Genomic DNA, 26,547 nt, shown 5'->3' with positions numbered 1-26,547 from the left:
AGAGAGAGAGAGAGAGAGAGAGAGAGAGAGAGAGAGAGAGAGAGAGACTGTGCCTAGGTCTATGTGTGTAAGGGCTAGAAAGATGTCTTGGTGGTTTACTACTCTTGGAGAAGACCAGGATTCACATGACACATCCCAACTGCCTATAACTACAGTTCTAGGAAATCAATATAAAGCCCAAGTTTGGTTTCAGAACTCATGGTGGTGGCTAATTCCATTTCAACAGGATCTGTCTCCGTCTTCTGGCCTCCGGCTTGCACATGATGAACAGATATACATGTGGCAAAATACACATGAAATATTGAAAAAAAAGTTTTTTCTCAAAGACCTATAAGCAGCCACCATTTCCAGAACCTTTTCATATTTAACTGAAAACATCCCTTTAATGTTTACTGGAGACCTTAACTTTTAACTTCCATGGATAAATCTGCCCAAATTCTCCTGATATCTGTGAATGTTGCCTAGAGTATATTTTATTTTAATTGGAATTAAGTTTTTTGTTTACATTTTCCTCATTAACCAGCTGATGAAGTACACTTTCTTTTTTACTTTAAGAAGATAATATAGAGGTAGGCACAAGTTAGATATGGCTATGAATAGGTTTGAATAAACTACAGTTTTTTTGTCGACTTTGAAATGAGGAAAATAATACTTTCTGTAGTGGGCAGACTGGGAGAAACTAGATCTAGTTTCTCAGTCTAGTGGCACATTAGACTCAATCACAGGAGGTTTGTTTGTTTGTTTTTATTTAAAATGCATTTGTATTGTCCTGATTGTATCTAATGAGGAAGCTGACATCAGCACTATTAAAGTACCTCTTTAAAAAGTCCAGAGGTGCTTTTACTCTGAAGACCAAAAGGAAACTCAGTGGTATAATAATTGGAATTAAAGTTTTGGTTGTATTCTGGGCACTCTTTTTTAGGTTGCTATTAAGTGATTGAGACCTGTTGCCTTGAGAGGGCTCCAGAAGTGCTTGTAATGAAAACCTTATCAAAAATGCAAAGCTACAATTAGTTGATGAATTTGGTTGTATTGGAGTAGTAGGTTACACAGTTTACTCTTTACAAAGAAAAATTCCCTCCAAAAGGTGTGATGGGGTTTGAGGTCTTTGGTCTGGGAATAAGGATGGGATGTAAATAGTAAGAGTGTAATTTCTTACAATTATGGAATCTGAAATTCAATGTCTAGGTGTTAATTGGTTTGCTTGTTTTCTTTTTTAGGTGTGTGTGTGTGTGAGAGAGAGAGATGTGTGTCTGTGTGTGTTGAAGAACTTGTTGCTGTCTTTGTTAGATGAGTAGTGTGTCTTAAAATTTATAAGTCAGTTTGTGCTTTATGTCCTGAGTATATATGCTTTTGCAATATACTTAAGGTATTAGCCAGTTTAGATCAGTTTGCCCCATTCTATAATTTAACCAAGTGGCAGCTGACTTCTTGATACACTTTGAAGTTAGTTCCAGAAGAAAATTGAAATTACTTGATACAGACAGGTTTTGTGGTATAATGGCTCCAGTACCATTATTGGTTTAAGTTGAATGTAGTAATGAAGCTTTAGCTTTTCACTTTTTACCTGTCATTTATATAGCCATGCTCTCTTGACTTGATTCACTGGTGATAATAAACTTGAATAGTTTTTTAGTTCATGCTTGTTATATCTAAAATAAAATACTCTCTTTTCTCTTTTACTTGTAGGTTATGCAATGGTCTCTGCAAGATGTTTTATTCTTGAATTTGAACCTTTTAAGACTGACAAATGCTGGTACTTCATCTTCTATAAGTGGACTATAATTTCTTTTCTTAAGACAACTACATAAGCAGACAAAATTGCAAAGATCTGCCCTGTGTCGAGTATGACAGCCACGACTCGTGGCTCTCCAGTTGGAGGGAATGACAACCAGGGCCAAGCCCCTGATGGACAGTCTCAGCCTCCCCTCCAACAGAATCAGGTAAGAAAGATACTAGTTAAAGCCACATTGCTATGTCTCCTCAATTCTTGAGTGCTAAGTAAGGAAATATGGCAGAAAGAATTTTGAAGTAACCATAAAGTGATTGTTTTAAGAAAAGTAAATACAGGTTTTGAGTAGCAAAAATGTTAGGTGCTGTTTTTTGTTTTTTGGTTTTTGGTTTTTTTTTCCCCAGATGCCTTACATTATCAGTCTTCAATAAAATGAACGAATTAAGCTTAGTGTCAATTCTGGGAAAACCATTGTTTGATTTAGTTTAGCCTATGGGATCAAGTAAATTATAATTCCATTTTGTATGTCATATACATAAAATCATTAATTGTCAATCTAAAATATTTTTAAAGAGTATGTATTGGAGTATTATTATTACTGGTGTTCAAATTTCACCTTTGTACCATACTAACTTTATTACTAGGTAAATTATATAATCTCTAATCCTGTTTCTTCATTTATACACTAGGGATAACAGTAATGGAACTTCATAGCATTGTTTGAGGACCAAGTAAAATGAGGGGGGTGGGAAAATGGAGGTTAACACCCAGAATGAGGCTTCCCCTTCTAAAGGAAATGGGGAGGGGACTTATGTGAGGGGGTACTTGGAGGAGAGGAAGGGCTGACATTGGATTGGTAAATAAATAAATAAATAAATAAATAAATTTAATAATAATAAAAATACTTTAGCATAGATACTGGTATCAGTATTTACTTGCCCTAAAGCTCTTAAGGCAATATGTATCAATTTATGTAAGGTTTCTAGTTCTGATTCCTGTTCCCCCATTGGAAATGTTTAGTAGGAAGATTTTACTAGTTAAAAAATCTTGATTTTTGTAAGCAAGTTTTCTATATAGATAAATCTTTTTGTTTTTCTGAGTTAGGAACTCTACATAGCCCTAGCTGTCTTGGAACTTACTATGTAGACCAGGTTGACATTGAACATGCAGAGATCCTCGTGCCACTGTCTCGTGCCATGTTAAAGACATATGCTATCATCCCCACCTAGATTCATCTTTTTTTAAGAGTTTTTTTGTTTGTTTTTGGTCAGTTTTTTGCACTTCTTCTAGAATGCCAATTTAATTCCCCCTTTAAAACGCTTTTGGGACTTGGATAAACCTCCATAAACATATACTTTTACTCTCATCTGCTTATTCTTTTCTTTACTGTCATTGGATTTGGTTTTCTTTTCTTTCTTTTTTGTCTTTGTCTTTGTTTTTGATTTTGAGACAGAATCTCACTTGACTGTCAGCTCTGTAGACCAGGCTGGCCTCAAACTCACAGAGATCCACCTGCCTCTGCTTCCTGAGTGCTGGGATTAAAGGCTTGAGCCATCACCACCCAGCTTGGATTTGATTTTCTTGTTTTCATCTCCTGACATTTATTTTAGCCTTTTCTGGTATACACAGTTTTATACTTTGAAGAATTAAATTGAATAACACAAAGAGTAAGATTTGTGATATTTATGATACTGATGGTGTTATATGTAAATTAATTCAAGTTGTGTATACATCAGTAAGACATACTGCTTACAGAGGTACACATTTTTGTAGTGTTTGGGTTAATGCAAAAATGTTACTGTAGATTACTTTTATCTGTGGCTTGGTACTACTGTCTTGCTATTCAGCTGTTACAGCTATCATTCCTATAGAAAAGATATTGTACCCTCTCTGATTCCCCTTCCTCTCCCAGTTGAGAGAAATGAGCAAGCCAGATAACTTTCATCCAAATGTGGCAACTTTGTTAATTCATTTTCTCTTACAATTCTCATTTTTAAGACATAAAATGGTTATAGAACTTGGAGCCATAAATTTGAAGGCCAGTATTCAAGATTCTTTAAGCATAGTCAAAGGGTTGGTAGATGCTAATAATTATTTTTAAAACCAGGAGCTAGTAGTAGTTTATCTTTCTCTGTCTTTTCTACTTTATTACATGCATCGTGCATGGATTCTAACCTCTTTTGCAATGTAATGGCTTTGCAGGGCTTTCAGTGGAAAAAAATACTAATTGTTAACATTATATTCGTTTTGAAACAAATTCTCTCACTATGTGCAGCTTTGGCTGGCCTGGATTCCTCTATGTAAACCAGACTGGCCTCAGTCTCAGATCTCATGTCTCTGTCTCCCAAATGCTGAGATTAAAAGCATATGTTAACTTTTATTTTTTTTAGAGGTCTTAAGTTTGTGACATTAATATTATATGTCTGTTAGGTATAATATATGCACAGTGTGTTTGTTAAGATAGCTGGTATTTTTAAAACAAAAGAACAAAAACAGATTACATTTCTTGCCTATAGAATCACTCTGTTTACTTAGAATTTCTCATTGTTTCTTATTATTTTATATTCTTTAATGTTAGTGTTTTAAGTACTTCATAAGATTTGATACTGTTGGATCACTAAGGAGTGACCAAAGTGTTAATCAGAGCCTATGTTAGGGCTTAGTTTTTTAGTTTTGGTTTTTTCTTTTAATTAAATATATGTGTATATATCTATCTGTGGGTACGTGCATATAAGTGCAGGTGCATACAAAGGTAGGTGTAAGATCACCCTGGAGCTGGTATGAAAGGTGCTTGGAAACTGCCTTGTCAGAGACCAAGGAATTGAACTCTATTCCTCTGGAGCAGCTGAGTAATCCCTCCAGCCCAGAGCTCAGTTTCTCATAAGCTTTACATATATTTACTTAAAGGGAAATTAGAAATAATAACCCAAGTGAGTGACTTCTGCACCGTGTGTGTTCTGGGTGTTTAATTCGAGGCATCAGGCTCAGCAGCAAGTGCCTTCCTTACTCAGCCATCTTGCTACGACCCATAAAGGGAATTTCTTAATCAAAATTTTAACTTTAAAATATGTACCTGTAGAAGAAATTTTTTTAAGTCATAAGACATAAAAACTAGTAGCAAGTGGGATATCTATTCCTTAGATGTGGTATCTGAGAAGGATCTGGATTATAATTTGGCAATGTGTGCCAATGTCTTTAAAAGAAATTATCTATACTGTTGAAGTTATATTTTTAGTATCCTAAAGAAAGTTTTGCGTTCTATAAGATGGTTTATACTTGGCAATGATTCATGTTAATTTTAATTTATGTAATGCTGAAGAATTTGAATACTTAGTGAATTATGGGGCTGGAGAGATGGCTCAGTGGTTAAGAGCACTGACTGCTCTTCTTCCAAAGGTCCTGAGTTCAATTCCCAGCAACACATGGTGGCTCACAACCATCTGTAATGGGATCTGATGCCCTCTTCTGGTGAATCCAAAGATTAGCTACAGTGTACTCATACAAAATAAGTAAATCTTTAGATATTGAATGATAAAGGACAGATATAGTCCCAGTTTTATTGAAAATTTATGCATACATGGCCAGTTTTTATTTCACTCCTAAAAAAAAATCACAAGGGTGTAATTAAAATGTCGTTACTGGTGTTTTATCTGTTGGTATGAAGTTATAAATGTTTACAGTTGTTTTTGTCTGTGTTTTCTGTAAGAATGTGAATACACAGGATAAAGTGTTTTGTTGGTGTTTAAAATAAAACAGGCTTCTAAAGTCACATACTTCAGATAGCTTTTGTATGGGATTTCTAGCACTTGAATTCTTTGACTGGCATCTTGACTGTTTGATAACTGCAGTGTTGCATTTTACGTGTACAAGCTCACCATCAGGTTGCTAGTCTATCTTGGAAATTCTGTATAAACTTTGAAATATTAAATTATAAGCATTCAATGATGCCTTTGTAGAATTTCATGTTACTAACATTTTTTTAAAATAATACTAATAGGTTTGTGATTGTGTATGTGTGTGTGTTAATAGAAACTTAAATCTATAATGTTATTTTTTAATCAAGACTTCATCGCCTGATTCGTCCAATGAAAATTCCCCTGCAACTCCTCCTGATGAGCAAGGTCAAGGTGATGCTCCTCCACAGATTGAAGATGAGGAACCTGCATTTCCACACACTGACTTGGCAAAGTTAGATGATATGATCAACAGGTCAGTTGGTTTTGTTTCTAATATATATCCTATATAAGAAAACCAAGGATTTTTTTTTATAGCATTATGTGTGGTGGTAGGTAAGGAGTTTCTTAGCCTGCCTTTAATGATGTTCTGAAGAGTTGTAAAGAAGTTGTAAAGGTTGTAAAGAAATGTGAAGAACATATCAGAAATCCCCATCTGAGCATTATCCTCACTGGGCAGTGCAAGTTTGCCAGGGGCTGCTTTAAAACTGGGCTCTGGAGCAATAGCTGAGCCATTAAGAGTGCTTCTTGCTTTTCTAGAGGATCAGGGTTCAATTCCTGGCACCCACGTGGCATCTTTTTCAGCTGTCATCTGTAATTCCAGACCCAGGAGTCTGGTGGCCTCTTCTTCTGGTCTCTAAAGACATCAAGCATACACAGAGACACAATACTTATAATACATATAAATTAATTACAAATGAGAATATTATTTTAAAGAATAATGAAAATATACTTTCTTGTAGGTACTTTGCTTTACTTTTTGCTGTATTTTCACTTAAAGTCAAAACAAATCTGCGCTGGGAAATAAAAATCCTTTGCATTAAAATAAAACTGAGTTGGTCGTAGGGTCCCACACCATTAATCTTAACACTTAGTGGGTAAAGGTAGGCAGATTTCTGAGGTTAAGGCCAGCCTGGTATGAGTGAATTCTAGGACAGCTAGAATTACATAGTAAGACTTGGTCTGGAAAAAACACGCAAACAAATATCTGATTTTCTTAGTAATAATTGTGCATTACTAAGTATAGAACTATGTTATATAATATATAATAAATAGATTAAATTTCTCTAACCCTTCTCTCATAACCCCCAGCTTTAGTTCCCCCTTTTTACATATTCCAACCAATTTTTTAATAATCAGGAGTATATTTTTCATATTATATTTCTGTTTACTATCATGTATTTATTTTTCTACACATACAGAATCTTAATATAATTTTGTAACTTGTGTTAACTAGTTTGAAATATTCTTCCAGTGGACTCATTTTCAAAGGAACATTTAAGAGAACATATATGCTTCTAATAGCAGCCTATATATATATAGTAATCACATGCAATGAACTATTGAAAGTATATATTTATAATGATCCTTGATTGTTCTCAGATGACATAACAAAGTTGCATTGCTACATTTCAGTTTTGGCTAGTGATTGATAAAATATGCAGATTAAATTCTAGGCTACATAAAACAATTCTTTTTTCTTTTCTTTTCTTTTTTTTTTCTTTTTCCTCGAGACAGGGTTTCTTTGTGTAGCCCTGGCTGTCCTGGAACTCACTCTGTAGACCAGGCTGGCCTCGAACTCAGAAATCTGTCTGTCTCTGCCTCCCAAGTGCTGGGATTAAAGGCATGTGCCACCACCTCCTGGCAAAACAATTCTTGATAGTAGAAGGCAAAGGATGTTTATAAATAAATAATGCATAGTTGTTTGTTTCTAATGCGTTATTAGGAAAAGTTGATAGGTTATCAAGCATAAATCAGTCTTGGCCCCCTGAAGTTTTATTCTTTGTGAGGAAGTTCAAGCCTTTTTAAAATCTATCTTGAAAACTCTTTTCTTGTGACATTTTCATAATAGGCCTCTGTGATGCCTAATTGATATTTTAGTAGCTTATATTAATTTTTAAACGTCTGCTTGTAGAGACAAGTGATAATTGTAAAAAAAAAAAAAAAAAAACTTCAACCAGCACCAATGTTTTTATATTTAATGCTATTTTAGTTAATATTTAATATTTTCAGAGTGAAATAAATAATTGTAATTAGTAACTGACTATAGTACCTTTTTTATTTAGTGCATAACCAGTAAGTCTCTTTATTTCATAAATTCCTAGGCCTCGATGGGTCGTTCCAGTTTTGCCAAAAGGGGAGTTAGAAGTGCTTTTAGAAGCTGCTATCGATCTTAGTAAGAAAGGTATGTCTCGGTGTTATGCTTTTCTAAATGCATGCTGCTAGATATGTTTTCACTTTATTCTTGAAAACTTCATTTTCCTTTTAAAACAGTGTTTTAAGTAAGTGTATAGTAAGCTTATAAATAGAGGATTGTCCTTTTTAAAGAAATGTGAACTCAAGAGTGCTAGACATAAAATGTATATGTATTTGTGTTTCTAAAGAGTAAGCTCATTGTTTAGATTTGCAATCAATCAATGATTTAAAACATTTCCATTATTGAAATTCCATAATATACACAAAAGTTTTGCAATTAAATGCTCTGTAGGTGATACATCCATCAGTCAGGTTTAAGTAGCTGCAGAATTGGGAAGTGGATGGTGAGTATTCTAAGGGATTTTTTGAGATGAGTCATGTGTAAACCTGTAAATTACTTAAGCTTTCCTGAAGCAAAAGTGTATGACTCTTAATCTGTGATTCTTTGAATGAAGGCTACTATTTTGTTGATTGTTTTCAATTTGTGTATTTATTGTGGTTGGGGCTTGGGATACATATACAATCAAGAACTTGCAAGAGTTCTTTCCATCCACCCTGTAGGTTCTTGGGATCAAACTGTTTTTGTAGGTTGAGCCATATGGCTAGCCCAGTAAAACTAGCTTTTAAAAAAATATGAAATATGTGGTTATTTTTTCTCTAAAAGAAAAAAATGACTTGTAAATGTGGTTGTTCTGTGTTTAAAGGAAATATTAAAAACTCAGTTAAAGGAATATGGTACTCAGTTGTCCAGAAGTAAAAGGTTAATGTTGAAATTAAGCAATTTTATTAAATTACTCTCATCTATTTCTAATGCTGTAGAATTCTCTTAGTAGAGGACTATGACTATCTATGGTGCTCAGTTCATTTATTTTTTTAAGGCACTGGAATTGTTTTTACTTCCTTGACTAAACCTAAGATCTTTTACATGTTAAGGCTAGCTGCCTTCACAATGAGCTATATCCCCAGTCCTGAGTTATTATTAGTATTATCACATTAAATGTACTTTTGCATACTTATTTTAAAATTTTTTTAGGGTGGGAGGGCTGAAGAAATAGCCAAGCAGTTCATTTATGGATGCTTGGAGAAGAAACCCAAGTTAGGTTCCTAGCACCCACAACTACCTGTAATACCAATGCTTAATCACCTGCACTCAGCATAGTATAAACTCCGGCCATTACATACACACTTATATTTTTCTTTAAATAGTGATTATGAGTTAAGTCTTTTTTCTGACATATTAGAAACTTTGAAATAATAATAATATTATTTCATCGTGAGCATTTTTTTTTACCAGCTGTGCTCTTCAACTGTTAGCTTGTTATCCAGGTTTTTGATTACTTATGCCTGCATTATATAGTTGAGCATAATTATTTTTTCTCCTCTTTTTTAGGCCTTGATGTTAAAAGTGAAGCATGTCAGCGATTTTTCCGAGATGGGCTAACAATCTCATTCACAAAAATCCTTACAGATGAAGCAGTGAGTGGCTGGAAGTTTGAAATTCATGTGAGTTTTCCATTTGACTTTTAAAAAGAAGATTATATAGTGATCCTTTGGATGGGAGGAACAAGTGTGTGTGTTTGTGTGTATATATATTATAGTATAAAAGTATAACTTTTAAAGTAATTTCATATTAATTCATCTCTTCGGAGGCAGCGTCTGGTGCTGTCAATTATAAAATGTGCTGCTATTTTATGTATTAAATGCAAAATGTCCAAGAAGGGGAAATATTAACTCAGGTCTAGGGATACCAGAAAGGTCAGTGTTATAGAAGTAATGACAAACGAACTCACATGTATATTTTAATTTGGGCACCTAAAGTTCCTAAGTATTGGAATCATGAACAGTTTAAACAGTTCTATATAGCCTTGATTCAATTTACAGTTGTAATTCCTTTTTAAGACTAAAAGTTTTCTCAAGCCCCTAATATCTCCAAATATTGAACAGAGACAAAAGCAAATACTTCACTACTCATTATTTGTAGGATAAAATCAGATTTTACTTCAACAGTGAAAGAAGTTGTTTTTGGACTAATAAGATGCTGTAAATGCTACAAACCTGTTTCTATGTATGGAAATAGTCATAAAGCAGATGATGTTTTGTGGTCTGAACCGTTTTTTCAATTACGACCAGGGGATGAAAGTCTCACTATCTGGTTTAGCATAATTTCTTAGATTTAGAAATACACAGCTTGGCAGTGTATAGTCTTCCATCTGGGGTAACTGATATATTATTTCAATTTTAGAAAAATGGGAATTTGTATCTTGTCTGAAGATAACAGGAGAATTTGGCACCTCATAATACCTACTTCATTTAAAACCAAATAGCTTTTTGAAAGCCAATTAATTTGGTCATAGTACTAGTGGATCAACTAGTATCTATCAGTATAAAAAATGGGGAGCTCATTTAACATTAAGAGTAATTAGAGTTACATCTGTTTGAAATTGCAATGCTTTCATATTCTAAATCACCTTTCTCCCATATATAACAGAGATGTATTATTAACAATACTCATCGCCTGGTGGAGCTATGTGTGGCTAAGTTAGCCCAAGATTGGTTTCCGCTTCTAGAACTTCTTGCCATGGCCTTAAATCCTCATTGCAAATTCCATATCTACAATGGTACACGTCCCTGCGAGTCAGTGTCCTCAAGTGTTCAGTTGCCTGAAGATGAACTCTTTGCTCGTTCTCCAGATCCTCGATCACCAAAAGTATGCTAGTTTGTTATTTTCAAATTTTTATTAAGATTGTTTTGTTCTACCACAGAACTTTAATCTCAGTCTCCTGGTAACTTGGCAAAAAGACTGGTTTAATTATACTCTTTTATAAAATAGGTTCTGCATTATGTTTTGAATTTTTTATTTTGTACCAAAGCTACATTTTATTGTTTGTACTACTATCTAGTTTTTCTGTGTAGTAATAATTGACATCTGACAACCAAATGTGTTTTGAGACTTTCATATATAGCACTAGGAGCCTTTTTGCATAGTCATAGCATTTTAGTTCAGTGCTTATGGCTTCCTAAAATTTTTCTCCATGTTAATTAACTATACTTAATTCCTCTTATCATTTAGTCAACCTGGAAATAGTTGTAATTGGGTTAATATATAACATTTCCTTTATAATAATAATAGAAGAGATTATGACTGATTAAAAACCTCAGGTGTGAATCAATAAGGCCATGACGAATGTATATATTCTAAGTTTTTTTAAACTTCAAAATAGGTATGTTATACATGTTTAATAATACATCACAAAAGTAAAATAATAGAAATTATAAAATAGAAACAGGATAGTAAGTAGCCTTTAATCCCAGCACTCGGGAGGTAGAGGGAGGCGGATTTCTGAGTTTAAGGCCAGCCTGGTCTACAGAGTGAGTTCCAGGAGAGCCAGGGCTATACAGAGAAACCCTGTCTCGAAACACCAAAAAAAAAAAAGAAGAAGAAACAGGATGGTAAATCTTTGAAATTTTACTAAAATATATATTTGAAAACAAGTTTTCTATAGTAGTGTAAACAAGACTGTACTTTGTAGTTTTTTTACTATACACTTTAAATTTTATACTTTTATTATTTTATTTTCTTTAGTAAATGCTAGTAATATATAACTTCTAAATTTTAGACTTTAGGGACACCTTTTTTCAAGATTTAAATTTTATTTGCATGAATAATTTGTCTGCATGCATGTTTGTACACTGTGCGCAAGCCTCGTGCTCTTTGTAAGGCCAGAAGAAGGCATTGGATCCCCTGTAACTGGAGATATGGAGTGTTGTGAGTCACCATGTTGGTAATGGGAATTGAACCCAATTTCTCTGTAAGAGCAATGCTTAAGAACCAAGCCACCCATTGTGTTAAACTTAGAACTATTATTTTTCCAGTTCATATTGTTGCCACTAGATGGCTTGTTTTTGCTTGAGTAGCATCCAGTCATCATAAGTAATGATCTTCAAAGTCATAAGTTCCATCTAGCCAGGCATGGTGGCATACACCTTTAATTCCAGAGAGGCAGAGGCAGGTTGGATCTCTTGAGTTTGAGTCTAGCTTGGTCTACAAAGCAAATTCCAAGACAGTTGGGACTATGCAGAGAGACCCTGTGAGGATAGTAAGGGTGGAGAAGTCTGTCTATACCTACATTTCTTTTATTTCATTTTTGTCTCAGTGGGTCAGTAATCTTCTGCCTAAGGGGCTCACAGAAAATAACTCGATTTAACATGGCTAATGCAAAGATTTGGAGTGACTTCTAGCTGAAGATATTTTATGTATTTGAAATCTGATTCTTATACAAAAACTGTCAAGAAAGACAGACATTCAAAGCCTTTGAGTTTAGTATATATTTTTGTTAGATTATGGCTATAATCCACATTTCTGGAGCGTTGTCTACTAGCTACTGAAATCTGAGGAATTTTGTGATTTCTCATAGTTGAATCTTTGTAAACTTTTAAAAATAATTATCAAGGATATGTTGGTCAGAATTTTCAACTCTGTCCCTAGTTGGATGCAAACACTATGGATATAAAACATAAAGGAAGTACTCTCCAAAGATTGAGTATCCTTGGGCTCAGTATGTAAACCAGACTCAAGAAATCTGGCTGCCTCTGCTTCCTGAGTGCTGGGATTAGAGAGGTGTGTGTGCCTCTCACTACACCGAACATATATGTGATTCTTTTTTTTTTTTAATGTGTATCAAAAATACAGGTAAAGCTACATATAAAAGTGCATGTGTACATTCTAGGCTATGAAATCATTTCAAAAATTTTCTATATAGGACTGATTTGATGTTGCCAGTTCTAGGCATCTGATTCCTCTTGACCTCCACAGTTGTGGTGCACATACATGGAGACAAAACACTCAGAAACATAAATTTTTAAAAAGAGAAATAGAATATACCTATATCAGCTCGGTAGTCTTATTCTAGTTACCAAGACAAGGTTTCTCTGTGTAGTCCTGGCTATCCTGGAACTCACAGTTCAAGCTGGCCCTAAACTCGCAGAAGTCTTCCTGTCTCTGCCTCCTAAGGGCTAGAATAGATAAATGCATATGCTACCATGCTCAGCACCTTAGTGAAGAAAATTTAAAAAATATATTACGTACTTTTTTTTTTTTACAAGAAGAAAGATCTGGTAAACTTTGTTTGGGCTTGGTGCAAAAGAGATTGCTCAGTGGTTAGAGGAACTGGATTCAGTTGACAACACCCATATGGTAGCTCACAATTATCCTTAATTTCAGCTCTAGTGGATCCAAAGCTCTCTTCTGGTCTCTAGCACCAGACATGCACGTTGTACAAATGCATGCAGACAAACACTCACACATATTTAAAAAAAATTGAGTTTAATGACCTAGAAATGGTCTTCTAAGAGCAAAGTAAAATGTAGGAAAATAGTAAATATACTGAAATTGGTAGTGTAGATTTCTTAGAGAACTTAGAATTTATATTGCTATAACTAGTTTTTTTTGTATTTGGTCTTTAAAACAAATATTAATAGCTGGGCATGGTGAGGCACAGGCAAGTGGTAGATCTATCTGAGGTTTGAGACCAGTGTGTGGTCTACAGAGCAAGTTCCAGGACAGCCAAGGCTACACAGTGAGACTCTATCTCGAAAAAACAAAACAAAATAAATATTAGCATTAAAATCTTTTATTCAGCAGTCACCCTTTTAAAAGTAGCTGTGGGTATTGTTTTTGCTTAGGACATAATAAAGAAACTTTCTTCTCACTGGCTTTAAAAAAAAAGATTTATTTATTTCACATATATGAATACCCTGTCACTGTCCTCAGACACACCAGAAGAGGGCATTAGATCCCCATTACAGATGGTTGTGAGCCACCATGTGGTTGCTGAGAATTGAACTCGGAACCTCTCAGGAAAAGTAGTCAATACTCTTAACCACTGAGCCATCTTTTCAGTCCTTCACTGGCTTTTAAAACATCGCCTTTTAGAGGGTGCCAAGGTGTAAAAAAGGTTGTCTTAATACTTACCTTTCAAATATATGTAATTCTCTTGTAACCTTTTAGTTCATTTTAAGTTTTCAATTGCAAGCTTGATGGGAAAATAATAAAATAGGAACTAAATTTATTCAGATAAGTTAGCAAAAGCATCCAGATGTTCTAGTTAGTACTACCACATATTCCACATTATAATTTGTTTTAATACTTTTTTCTTTTTGTTCATCCTGCAAGGCAAGTAGTTAATCAAACCTATGCCTTTGCTTAAAGTATGATAAGAATTTGTCTCAGAGTTTGTTGCATTAGATTTTCTTTGATCTATTATTTAAGGTCTTTTTAACTTTTTAAATTGTTTTTAATACAAGTGTTTTTAGGAATTTAGAAAAGCCATATACTCTTAAAGGTGGGATAGCTGAGATGGAAACGTAGCTTAACAAGCAGTGTGTTCCTGTAATTAATCCATGCTTACTATTTATTGCTGCTGCATCACAGGTCAATTACTGTGAATGTTTTGAAGCCTTTACAAGAATGATTTAACATTAATTGGCTTTAATATGTCAGATAAAATAGTGCTTTGTTCATCATAAATGCCAAGAAAGTAAACTTCTTGTTAATTGTATTGCAGGGTTGGCTAGTGGATCTCCTCAACAAATTTGGCACTTTAAATGGATTCCAGATACTGCACGATCGTTTTATTAATGGATCAGCATTAAATGTTCAGATAATTGCAGCCCTTATTAAGTAAGTAACGTTTAAAATCAAATGTTTAATATGTTAGTAGTTTCTGTTATTTTGGCTCAAATTCAGAAATGGAAAAATTGGGGCTGAAGAGATGGCTCAGTGGTTAAGTGGCTGTTCTTTCAGATGACCTGAGTTTTATTCCCTGTACCTATAGCAGGTAGCTCAAAACTGTCTTTAACACCAACCAGCTCTAGGAGCATCCAGCATTTCTGGCTTCTGAGGACTTCTGCATATGCCTAATCCAAATGTGAATACATAAACACACAGAGAATGTTTTTAAAGCTAATACATGTACTATGAGAACTTACTAAATTCATGCTAAGAAATCGAGTATTTACAGGAGTTTCTTCTCTTTCAGACCGTTTGGACAGTGCTATGAGTTTGTTACCCTTCACACGGTGAAAAAATACTTTCTTCCAATAATAGAAATGGTTCCACAGTTTTTAGAAAACTTAACTGATGAAGAGCTAAAGAAAGAAGCAAAGAATGAAGCCAAAAATGATGCTCTTTCAATGATTATTAAATCATTGAAGAATTTAGCTTCACGAGTTCCTGGACAAGAAGAAACTGTAAAGAACTTAGAAATATTTAGGTTAAAAATGATACTTAGGTAAGTTATTTATCTTGGAAATAATTATTTACATGAAATTTTAGAGTTGATTTACAACTGACTTTCTCTTACAGATTGTTGCAAATTTCTTCTTTCAATGGAAAGATGAATGCACTGAATGAGGTTAATAAGGTGATTTCCAGTGTGTCGTACTATACCCATCGGCATGGCAGCTCTGAGGAAGAAGAGTGGCTCACAGCAGAGAGAATGGCTGTGAGTAAACAAGCATTTAAGCCTAGAATGACTGTAGTAAAATTAGTAATGTTAGCATTCTAAATTTAAGTTGAAAATTGAATCTTTTGGTTAGTTTACAACTTTGTTAATCTTGAAATTTTAAAGTAGCATACTTATTTGGTGGCTGAATATGTCTTTGATAAATTTATTTATCAAATATTTATTTACCAGATACCAAAAATGACCCTGTGCCTATTCTACTTAAACCTTAAGTGATTGTTGCATTTAAATAATATTTTTGTGAATTAAGTGCTAGAATGTATAATATCTTTTTTATGATTTCAGCATTTATAATTTATCGAGATATTCCTCAATAAATTACTTTGTCGGGTATGGTAGTCCCAACTTTAATCTCAGCACTTGGGATGGATGTGGAGGCATGAAGCTCACAAACTTAAGACTAGCTTATGCTGCATAGCAAGATGCCATTTTAGGAGTAAAAGAGAAGACCTTACTGTAAATTTTTTAAAGTAATTTTTATGAATACAATGCATTTTTGCCTATTTTGTAAATATGCTTTTGGATTTCTATGTATTTAAATTGTATTTTAGTACTTAAAAAAACTTTTTGTTTTATTTTGAAACTTGGTTTTTAAATTACCTTTAGGAATGGATACAGCAGAACAACATTTTATCCATAGTTTTACGAGATAGTCTTCATCAACCACAATATGTAGAGAAACTCGAAAAGATTCTGCGCTTTGTCATAAAAGAAAAAGCTCTGACCTTGCAAGATCTTGATAACATCTGGGCAGCACAGGTAAGGCTCTTGAAACCTCTTAAATCCTTCTGGAAGAAATTCTTCTAAATTGTCAGTAATGCTTGAATATTCAACAGTTCATATTTGGCAAAATTTAAAGAGGCAAAAAATAAAATAATAAGGGAAACTGAGTGTGCTTGTGTATACTTGCAATCTCAGCACATGGGAAGTGCACAAGTGGAAGAATCATGTATTACAAGGGAACTTAGGCTTGAAAGCGCAAGCTTCTGACCCAGAAAATAAGGGACAGGGATGCAAATAGCTCACTAGCATACTGTACTTGACTTAGTACCAGAAAATAAAGTAATACTGTTGGGAAAATAAATATACATCTATCATTGACCTCTTAATAGACTTAGTTCTTAAGTATAGTTAAAACACTCAATTCCAAAAGACTTAAAACTTTTCAGCAGTATTAGCAACCTTTCTGAAAAGGTTTTAAAAGCCAGAAACTACATAAACAATATTCAATAAAGTAATAAAAATTTGGTATTACATGTTAACTATGTATATCCAGAAATGAAACTGTGAGATTTTAGATCTAAAGAATAGATAATGTTTCTATTGTTCACAGTCTAGTGTGCTATGTGATCTTTCTTTTTATTTATCAATAGGCAGGGAAACATGAAGCCATTGTAAAGAATGTACATGATCTACTGGCCAAATTGGCATGGGATTTTTCTCCTGAACAGCTTGATCATCTTTTTGATTGCTTTAAGGTAATTATTAACACAGCAAAGTTATTGCCATTTTATATTTAGATAGAATTGATTCATTAGAACTACAAGTTATTCTTAACCCACAAATTCTTTAAAAGCTCATAAGACAGTTTCTGATATGAAAGGACTTTATCTGGCTTAAAAGACTATGCCAGTGTTTTCTAAGAACTTGATTTTCATTTTCATGGTAGTGTTAATAGCCCTAATAAAGACTCTTGTTCACAATTTAGGTTATTATTTTGAATTCCTTTTCCCATTCTATTTTGGAAATAGGTTGAAGTGTAGAAAAGTAGGAAAGGAAGATTGTGCGAAACATAAGAGATGCCAATAAAAGAAATATCAATACAATGGTGTTCTGGGTATATATACTCAGGTAAAGCATGACATAATAGAAATATACCATTTTACAAGGCAGCGCCAGACCATACAGTCATACTCACATTGGTTCTGTCATGTACCTTTATGTAGTGTTAAGAATCTCTCTCGTCAGTTTCTGTGATTCAGTGGATGGGTTAATTGGTTAGTGAATTTATGAATTAAGAACATAGCATTTTAGGAGTGCTTACAAAGGGAGGGCCTTGTAACTATTGGCATTATATCATTAGTCACCAAGTATTACTACTAAAAAAAATAGTCATTCTCACTGGGAACATAAGTTGCTGTAACACTTTGGAAGGTTCTGTGGTGTCTCTGATGAAGTATAACATTTGGAGATTGTCAGTATAGCTCAGTAGTAGAACAGTTGGCTAGCATAACAAGGCTCTCAATCAATCCCAAACACCAAAAGATTCTTGTGTATATAAAGCAGGTTGCATGTCTAAAAACATGTGAACTGAAACGGTTTTTAATAGCTACAAATGTCTCTGTAGAGAGGATATATAACAAATGTTCATTTAATGGAATACTCCATCAGAATGGGAATAAACAAACTGAAATGATTTACCAACATGGATGAATTTCAGAATACTGAAAAAGGACTGAAACTATGTAGTAATTTCTGTACCTTGATTAAATTAACATAAACTTCAGAAATAGTTCCAGATGGCTCCTAGGAGTCTATTCACCACATACGGTTTTAAATGTAGGTAATGTTGACATAGATGTCTACACTGGGTAGTCTTATAATGAAACCAGTTTACATCTTCAAAGTATATTTCACAGTGGGGGAAAAATGACCCCAGGCATATTAAGTCAGTCACTAGGTATAAAGCCTAAAAGTCTGTATTTTCATTAAGTTTCTCAGATTAGTTTTAACACATTAAAAGTTGTAAATTGGATGTCTTGTTGAAAATTGTAGTGCTTTGAAGGGAACAAATTAATGTTTTCTGCATTTTTAAGTACATCTTTCACATTTTACACTTGAAAAGATAAACTTGCTGTGTATACTTTCCCCATAAAGACAGGTGTAGAAATAATGTAAGCAGTTATTGTGAGTGCTCTAAAATAGTCATTCATGTTGAGGTGACTCCTGAAATAGTGGTGATTTATGACCAGTGACAGCCTTGAAAAAAACAATTATTACATACTTTGGGTCTTCTTTCTTCCAGGATAATCTTTTGATAATTCCTTAATGATTAGTTCCTTGATTTCTCCTTTTGGATTCATAAATATTTATCAAGAGCTTGCTAAATGACAAGCACTTTTTTTTTTTTTTTTTGGTTTTTCGAGACAGGGTTTCTTTGTGTATTTCTGGCTGTCTCAGAAATCTGCCTGCCTCTGCCTCCCAAGTGCTGGGATCAAAGGTGTGCACCACTACCGCCCAGCGTGTTTTTTTTTTTTTTTTTTACGTTAGTATCTCACTTTATATCCAAGGCTGCTTGGAACTCACTGTGTAGACCAGGTTGGCCTCAAACTCGAGAGATCTACACTACCCTAAAATGAAGAGGAGAAAATGAAATAAGGGTTTTCATGTTACTTAAATATCTTTCTAGGCCAGTTGGACAAATGCAAGTAAAAAGCAACGTGAAAAGCTCCTTGAGCTGATTCGTCGTCTTGCAGAAGATGATAAAGATGGTGTGATGGCACATAAAGTGTTGAACCTTCTGTGGAATCTAGCTCACAGTGATGATGTGCCTGTAGATATCATGGACTTGGCTCTCAGTGCTCACATCAAAATACTAGATTATAGTTGCTCCCAGGTAAGGAGGTGTTGTTTGGCTTGGTTGTATAACTTTTATGCTCCTACAGTACTAGGTAGGATGGCTAAAAGTATAGAATAATTTTAGGTTATTCTACCATTATATTTCAAGAATTGATGTTCATCTAAGTCTGCCTTTCTTAGGCAGTTTTAAGAGCCAACTGAGTCTCTATGGAAGAGGAAGTACAAACAGTAGGTCATTTAGTGATAGTGTTGTCATATGTATGGTAAAGGAATCAAATAGATCATAAAATAGTAAAGCTGAGTTAGAAACTTTAGAGATAAATACTTTCTTTGCTCATAATAGATAAAGAACAATTAGTAGAACTTTCTAGGTAGTATATCATAACATCAGGGTGTTGCATGTTAATTCATGATTCTGTGATGAGATAGAATATTTTTTAAGTTAAAACAATAAATCTCAAACCTAGAAGTTGTTCAAACTTTACTAAATATATGTATGTGATAAATTTTAGTTACTTACTGTTTAGAGTTTGGTAGTAATGTGAAGTTAAGGCATACCTAGAGCACTTTAAAAAAATTAAACTCTTACAATTACAGTATAATATTTAGCATGTTAATCTTATAAGAAAAACCGACTTTTTAATTCCATGAATCATTGGAATTTAGCTTAATTTCATGATAATATACATTTATCTTTAAATACTATGACTTAGATAAGATAGAATTCTACTGAATATTGCTCTTTATAAAATACTGAAATTGTTTAAGGACCGGGACACCCAAAAGATCCAGTGGATAGATCGCTTCATAGAAGAACTTCGCACAAATGACAAATGGGTCATTCCTGCACTGAAACAAATAAGAGAAATTTGTAGTTTGTTTGGTGAAGCACCTCAAAATTTGAGGTAAGACTTTTAAAACTAGACAATTTAAATATTTTTATTCGTGGTTTGTTAATTTCAGTTTGCAAAAGAAAATTTTAAAGAAAGTTAATGGAATGACAGGAAACTAAGAAAAGGGCTCCTTTTAGAACAAAAGAATCTTTTGTCATTCCTACCTCCTTTGTTTCATTGATGAGGAAAGTAAGTGATAAATGATCACTATTAAAATAAATGATCAGTATTAAAATCAAGATGCTCTTGCTGTTTCATGATATCACATGGTAGTTTTCACAAATAAAAGATTGATTTTTAAATTTTACAGTAAATTTAAAAGATTAAATTGCATGGAGAGTTAAGTGATAGTAGATGGCATGATAGAACACTGAATTTTTTAATATCATTTCTTGGGCCAGGCATGGTGGTACACACCCTTAATCTAAGCATTTAGGAATCAGAGGCAAATGGATTTCTGTGGTCTCCAGGCCAACCTGGTTTACACAGTGAGTTCTAGGCCAGCCAGGACCATAGAATGAAATCCTACCTCAAACGGAAAAAAAACAAAAAAAAAAAAAACAAAACAAATACACAAAAAAATCAGGTGTTGAAGAGATGATACAGTGCTTAAGAATACTGGGTAGCCTTCCAGAGGATTGGACTTCAGCTCACAACTATTTGTAATTGGATTTTCAGGGAATCCCATGCCCAATTCAGGCCTCAGTAGACATTGCACATGGTGCACAGACACTAACACATGTATTAAAAATAAGAATTTTTAAAAGAAGTGAGTTAATGGATAAAATAAATGTACTATCTTAAGATTCCAAAATCTGTTTATAAGTACAAACTCTCCTCTTATTTTCTGGGAATGAGTTAAAATGGTTGACATAGAAAGGAAAAATTATATGATGTGAAAGAAAGCTGAGTGTAGTGGAACTAATATTCATAGATGAAGTGTGAACAGTGCAGTCATTTACTCTTGGGAACATTCTCTATATCATCATGGTTTCCTTGTGTAATAAATGCAGATGGAGGAAAAAGTAATGTTTGTCAAAGTAATCTATTTTGAGTATGTTTGGCCCAGGGTACATGTGCCTTTCTGAAATCTATTAACTTGTAGGTAGACATAGTATTCAAGTACTCTCCTAGAAATTAATGATCTTCTCTATACTAGAATGGTAGTATGAAATTTGACTATGAAATTTGTTTTGTGACAAAACAAATTGAAAAGGAATTAAGTATCTTTCTAGTGACAACAACAACTTGTCTGCAAACCAAATATTCCCAGGGTGTAACTTAATAGTTTTTAAATTTTACTACAGTATTTTATTTTGGAGGGGAGGGGGAGTAGGAACTCATTTTTGTATGGTAGTCAAGTCAGAAAGGCAACATGTTCTCACCTTCCAAATGAGGATAGTCAAACTCAGGTGTTCAAACTGACAGCAAGTGCCTTTTCCTGCTAAGTCATCTGTTTGGATAATGATGATGATGATGATGATGATAATGTAAAAAACATTGACTGGGAATTGCAATACTAGTTGTATAAAGAAGTTTGGATTTTGTAATTTTTAAAACATTATGCTTTTTTATAAAAATGCTTTGCTACTGCCATATTATAGTAATAGACACAAACTGATGCTTAATTTTCAAGTAATACAATTTTTATTTTTTAACAATTAAACATTGTTAAATTAGTTTGCTTAATGTCATTAAGGAAGTAAATGAGTAAAGCTGTCTTTAGAGTTTTTAATTAGTAGCTAATTTAGTTGTAATAAACGCTTGATTGCAAGACTTTAATTTCCTAATTATATTGTTAAGTTCTTCTCGTTTCAGTCAAAGTCAGCGAAGTCCTCATGTATTTTATCGCCATGACTTAATCAATCAACTTCAGCACAATCATGCCCTAGTTACTTTGGTAGCAGAAAACCTTGCAACTTACATGGAAAGTATGAGAATGTATGGCAGAGGTATGTATTGTAAGATAACTGTGAGAAGCAACAGTGGTGGTTGTTTTCTGTTAATTACCTTAGGAGTAACAATTTTATTTTATTTTTTTAATTTTATTTAATCTTTTTACAGTCCAGACTTTTATCCCCTTCCCAGTCCACCCTCTTGACTGTTCAACATCCCATACCTCCTCTCCTCCCACCCCACCCCCACCTACCTCCAACCCCGTCTCCCTGAGAATGCCCCCACCTCTCCACCCCTCCAGACCTCCCCACTCCCTGGGACCATAAGTCTCTTGAGGGTTAGGTGCATCTTCTCTGAGTCTAGACCCAGACCCCGTAGTCCTCTGCTGTAATATGTGTTGGTGCCCTCATATCAACTGGTGTATGCTGGCTGGTTGGTGGCCTGGTGTCTGAGAGATCTCGGCAGTCCAGGTCAGTTGAGCCTGCTGGTCCTTCTACAGGGGCCACCAGCTTCTGTCCATTGGTTGGGTGCAAATATCTGCATCTGACTTTTTCAGCTTCTTGTTGCCTCTTTCAGAGGATAGTCATAAAAGGTACCTTTTTTATGAGCACTCCATAGCCTCAGTAATAGTGTCAGGCCTTGGGACCTCTCCTTGAGCTGGATCTCAGTTTGGGCCAGTCGCTGGACCTCGTTTTCCTCAGGCTCTTCTCCATTTTTGTCCCTGCAGTTTTTTCAGACAGGAACAGTTCTGAGTCAGAGTTTTTGACTGTTGGATGGCAACCCCATCCCCTCACTTGATGTCCTGTCTATCTGCTGCAGTTGGGCTCAACAAGTTCCTTCTCCCCACTGTAGGGCATTTCATCCAAATTCTCTCCCTTTGAGTACTGAGAGTCCCCTCCCAGGTCTCTGCCAGTCAGGATTAAGAATTTCTTGTGACCTTTTAAGATAGTGCCTGATTTGTTTTATTACTACATCACCTTTTAAGAACCTTTTGTTTTCTGTAAGTCTTAAGTGTCTTCCCTATGTGAAGCCTTACGTTAACATTTTTTGACTTCTAAACAGATGTCATTATCTCTTTACGAGTGTGCTTCTTAGTAGACATTCTCCTCTGTCTTTTTTTTATTTTGTTTTGTTTTTTGAGACAGGGTTTCTCTGTGTAGCCCTGGCTGTCCTGGAACTCACTCTGTAGACCAGGCTAGCCTCGAGATTCTCCTCTGTCTTATGTTATGTTTATAGTCCAGCATTCCCAAAAGAAAAGCCACCCCCTAATGTTCTGGTTTGTCCCCACAGCCATAAAGAACTTTATGTAGTTTCAGTGTTACAGACTGAATTATACATGATTCCTACATATACCATTCATTTGCCATGTTATAGGATTTGCAATGTGTATATTAAAATGAAGATTTGTAACACTTATTTCAGTAGAATAGACTTGACATTGAATTAAATTCATACTGCTTATAAGTCACGAAATTTTGGCTAAAAATTCAGATAAACATAATTAAAGCAACTCTTCAGATAGTCCTACTGATTTTGTTGACTCTGCTGTTAGATTTCTCCCCTTTGGGCCAGGACCTCCTTGATGAGGTGCTAGATAAAGCATTAACTAGGCAGCTGAGGAGCACCAGATAGTGATCTTTAATTATTTTAGTCTTAATTTGTGTCTCATCATCGTGATAGAACAGTGAAGGCCATATAAGTATACAACCATGTGGTATGTGTTCTATACCAAAGAAAACCAAAATTAGAGAAATAGAAAGGTCAAACATGAGATTAATTCATCAGACTTTTTAATTAACAGTACAGACTTTGCCCCAAGGTGTCATACAGGCTATATGTATATTTTCCCGGTGATTTTTATGTACTTAGATTTCATTCTCAAAAATTGGAGACTGTCCTTTTGTATATTTAGGAGGTAATATATGTGTAGTTTATTTAGTTCAGCCTCATTAAGGTTTTCTTCTCCGTTTGAGTAAAATTCTACATGAATTACTGCCTTATCTTAGTTTTGTGGTCACAAGAATGCTTGCATTTTTCAAGATTTTTTTCTTATATTGTCTTATTTCTGCATGTGAATACCTGTCAGTTTACACATATATTATCCAAGTCTGATATATGACTGACTTAAACATAGTATTTTTTATGATCTTGACTAAGTTACTTATGCTAAAACAATATCTGACACATAGTAAGGCACTGGATTTTTTTATATTTTCCTCTGAATTCATTGATACCACACAATTCTTTGTCTTAATCAGTCTGTATACTATTTCACTGTAATAGCACTCTTATAGTGAACAGTAGTCTTAAATATTTTAATATAGGGAAGAGGTAATTTTTTTTGTAAAAAGTAACTTTTAAAGCTACTAAAATCCTATTAAACTCACTGATAGTAATGTAGTAATGTCTGCCAACATTTTTGAATTTGCAATTGTGCAGTAAATAACAGAATTTGTTGCTTGTACATAGTGAAGGTGTGTGAATCTTATTATAAATGAGATATTTAGCAGAATAACATCAGACTTCCATAGTTTACTGATAATCTGAATTCCAGGCAACCATTGCATCAGCATTAAGTATATGTTCTGTTCATATTTCATTACCACAGTCATCTTCAGCTTGGGTGGGATTGTGTATCAGTCAAATGGTTGGAGGATGCCACCTTCTACATTTGGGCTGTTTTTTGTTTGGGGGGTTTTGGCCCATGTTCTTCTCAATTTCTTGTCTCCCATCTCCTCCTCTCCCTCCTCCCCCTCTTGCTCCTCCTCCTCCTCTGGAGAAAGGAAGATCTTACTGTATAATTCAGGCTGTCTTGAAACTAGACAAGGCAGCTCTTGGTCTCATTGAAATCTGCTTGCTTCTGCCTCTCAAGTACTAGAACTAAAGGGATACACCACTATACCCAGCACCATCTTCTATATTAACTTTCTTTTTTTTGTTTTTTTGTTTTTTTCGAGACAGGGTTTCTCTGTGTAGCCCTGGCTGTCCTGGAACTCACTCTGTAGACCAGGCTAGCCTCGAACTCTCGAGGTCAGAGATCCGCCTGCCTCTGCCTCCCAAGTGCTGGGATTAAAGGCGTGTGCCACCACCACCCGGCCAGCCTACTAAAATTCTTACCAATATTTGCTTATGTGTTGTAACTACTAATGCTTTCATGTGCTAGTACTTACCAATCTTTCTAGAGTTTTTCTGTACAGACAGCAAAGTGTAAACCATCTTTCAGTTGTCACTAAAGCTTTAGTTCACTGGTAGAATAGTTATTGTGCTGACCTCAACACTTACTAGAAATATGATTTACCTCATTTATAGCTTTTCCTTGTTCTCAGCCATGAAAATACAAAGTCTATATGGGTTTTTAAAATGCATCATTAACTCTTTGTTAGCATTTTCTACCTACCTGGAGAAATGCCTGTTTGGGGGCCTAGAGCAACGGCTTCTTACTGGGAAAAGTATGAAAGTGATGAAAGAATCAAGTTTTGTCAAAAGAATGGAAGATTTGGCATTTATCAGCCAGAACTAGAACAAAATAATAAAAATAACTGTATGCATTGAATAAATAAAATATAAACTCATATAAAGGAAAATAAAAGACTCAGTGGACCTTGACAAAACAAATGTTTAACTGCATAAAAATACCAGAATAATTTTAAAGTGCCTAGGAATTGTTATAGGGAGTTATAACAAATAGGAAAATCTAAATCTCAGAACTAGCAGTTGAGCTACAACTTGTTCATTTGTCTCCACAGTTAGCTTCACCACAAGGAAACTATTCTCGGCTAGTTTGACTAAGGAGTAGTCCCCCTCCCCACAGCTCCTAGTCTAGGACTGCACTTGACTTCTTGCACAGCAAGCTGCTGGCCGCCTTATTCTTAGTCCTTTGTTTCAGATACCCTCTTAATTATGCAGATGTCACTTCACTACCCTCCCTATTCAGTATCTGTGTAAGTTGAAACTTAACTCCAAATATTATAAGCCAGCCCTAATTACCCCACCACAACTGGTTCTAGTGGTTCATACCAGGGGAAATTAATGGCCCTATTTTTACCCCTGCACATACTGATAAGTCAGAGATATCATTCTTGGAAAAGCTGTGTGCTGTCGTGCCTCTGATTCATATCTAGTGACACAAACAGATATTGTGCCCAAAGGGTGGAGAGAAGCCATAGAGACAGAATTTCCCCAGTTGGTTATATTTGAAGAAACCATAACACTGCATGCCAAGTAAATTCTCTACAAAGAGAATGGATATGGAACAGGTTGAAATTTCTTCAGAGAAACTATAGGTGGCTAGTAAGAACTTTAAAAGATGCTGAATGTGATTAATTTTTAAAATGTGAGTCAAAACCATGCTAAAAGAGAGTATATTGTGATATAGGACAACACTTGGTATTGCTGAGACTGTTCAGAAATTGGATTTTCACTCTTTGTGGGCTTATTTACTAATTAGATTGGCAGTTCTTCTAAATATTAAACAGAAGTTATCATAGTATGGTTCATACTCAAGTAAAATGGAAACAAACTTATAAAAACTTGGAAATGAACATTTATAGCAAGCTTGTTACATTAGCCAAACGATAGAAATAATAAAAAGTGATATGTGCATACAGTAAAATATTGCTCAGCATATCAAAAGTATTACATGCTACAATACACATGAATCTTGAAAACTTGCTAACTTTGGCACTGATAAAGATTATTACATAATTGCACATATATGAAATGCCTCAGACAATACTGTCTGAGGAATGTGTATGAAGAGGAAACAAAAATGATTT

At 34.5% G+C, this 26,547-nt stretch overlaps 1 protein-coding gene across 4 annotated transcripts in view; it reads left to right on the top strand.

The window, feature by feature from the left end:
- The window catches only part of Usp9x (ubiquitin specific peptidase 9 X-linked), a 103,655-nt gene that overhangs the window by 22,012 nt on the left and 55,096 nt on the right, over positions 1-26,547 (top strand). For 3 of the 4 annotated variants that reach the window (XR_003712441.1, XM_028776023.1, XM_028776022.1), the window contains 13 exons: positions 1,690-1,943; positions 5,796-5,941; positions 7,791-7,870; positions 9,272-9,384; positions 10,370-10,588; positions 14,445-14,560; positions 14,919-15,170; positions 15,245-15,383; positions 16,011-16,163; positions 16,778-16,882; positions 18,814-19,020; positions 19,752-19,888; positions 21,680-21,828. Coding sequence is in view for 3 of the 4 variants with exons in the window: in XM_028776023.1 (XP_028631856.1) it covers positions 1,848-1,943; positions 5,796-5,941; positions 7,791-7,870; positions 9,272-9,384; positions 10,370-10,588; positions 14,445-14,560; positions 14,919-15,170; positions 15,245-15,383; positions 16,011-16,163; positions 16,778-16,882; positions 18,814-19,020; positions 19,752-19,888; positions 21,680-21,828 (1,912 nt within the window). In the remaining variant the exon portion in view is untranslated. The remainder of the gene's footprint in view (positions 1-1,689; positions 1,944-5,795; positions 5,942-7,790; positions 7,871-9,271; positions 9,385-10,369; positions 10,589-14,444; positions 14,561-14,918; positions 15,171-15,244; positions 15,384-16,010; positions 16,164-16,777; positions 16,883-18,813; positions 19,021-19,751; positions 19,889-21,679; positions 21,829-26,547) is intronic. The other variant, XM_028776024.1, reaches the window with a different exon arrangement.

This window comes from Grammomys surdaster, unplaced genomic scaffold, assembly GCF_004785775.1.
Source record: "Grammomys surdaster isolate TR1022 unplaced genomic scaffold, NIH_TR_1.0 263, whole genome shotgun sequence".
NCBI lineage: Eukaryota > Metazoa > Chordata > Mammalia > Rodentia > Muridae > Grammomys > Grammomys surdaster.
The sequence above is the reverse complement of the archived record's forward strand: the minus strand, read 5'-3'. Positions and strand labels throughout refer to the sequence as shown.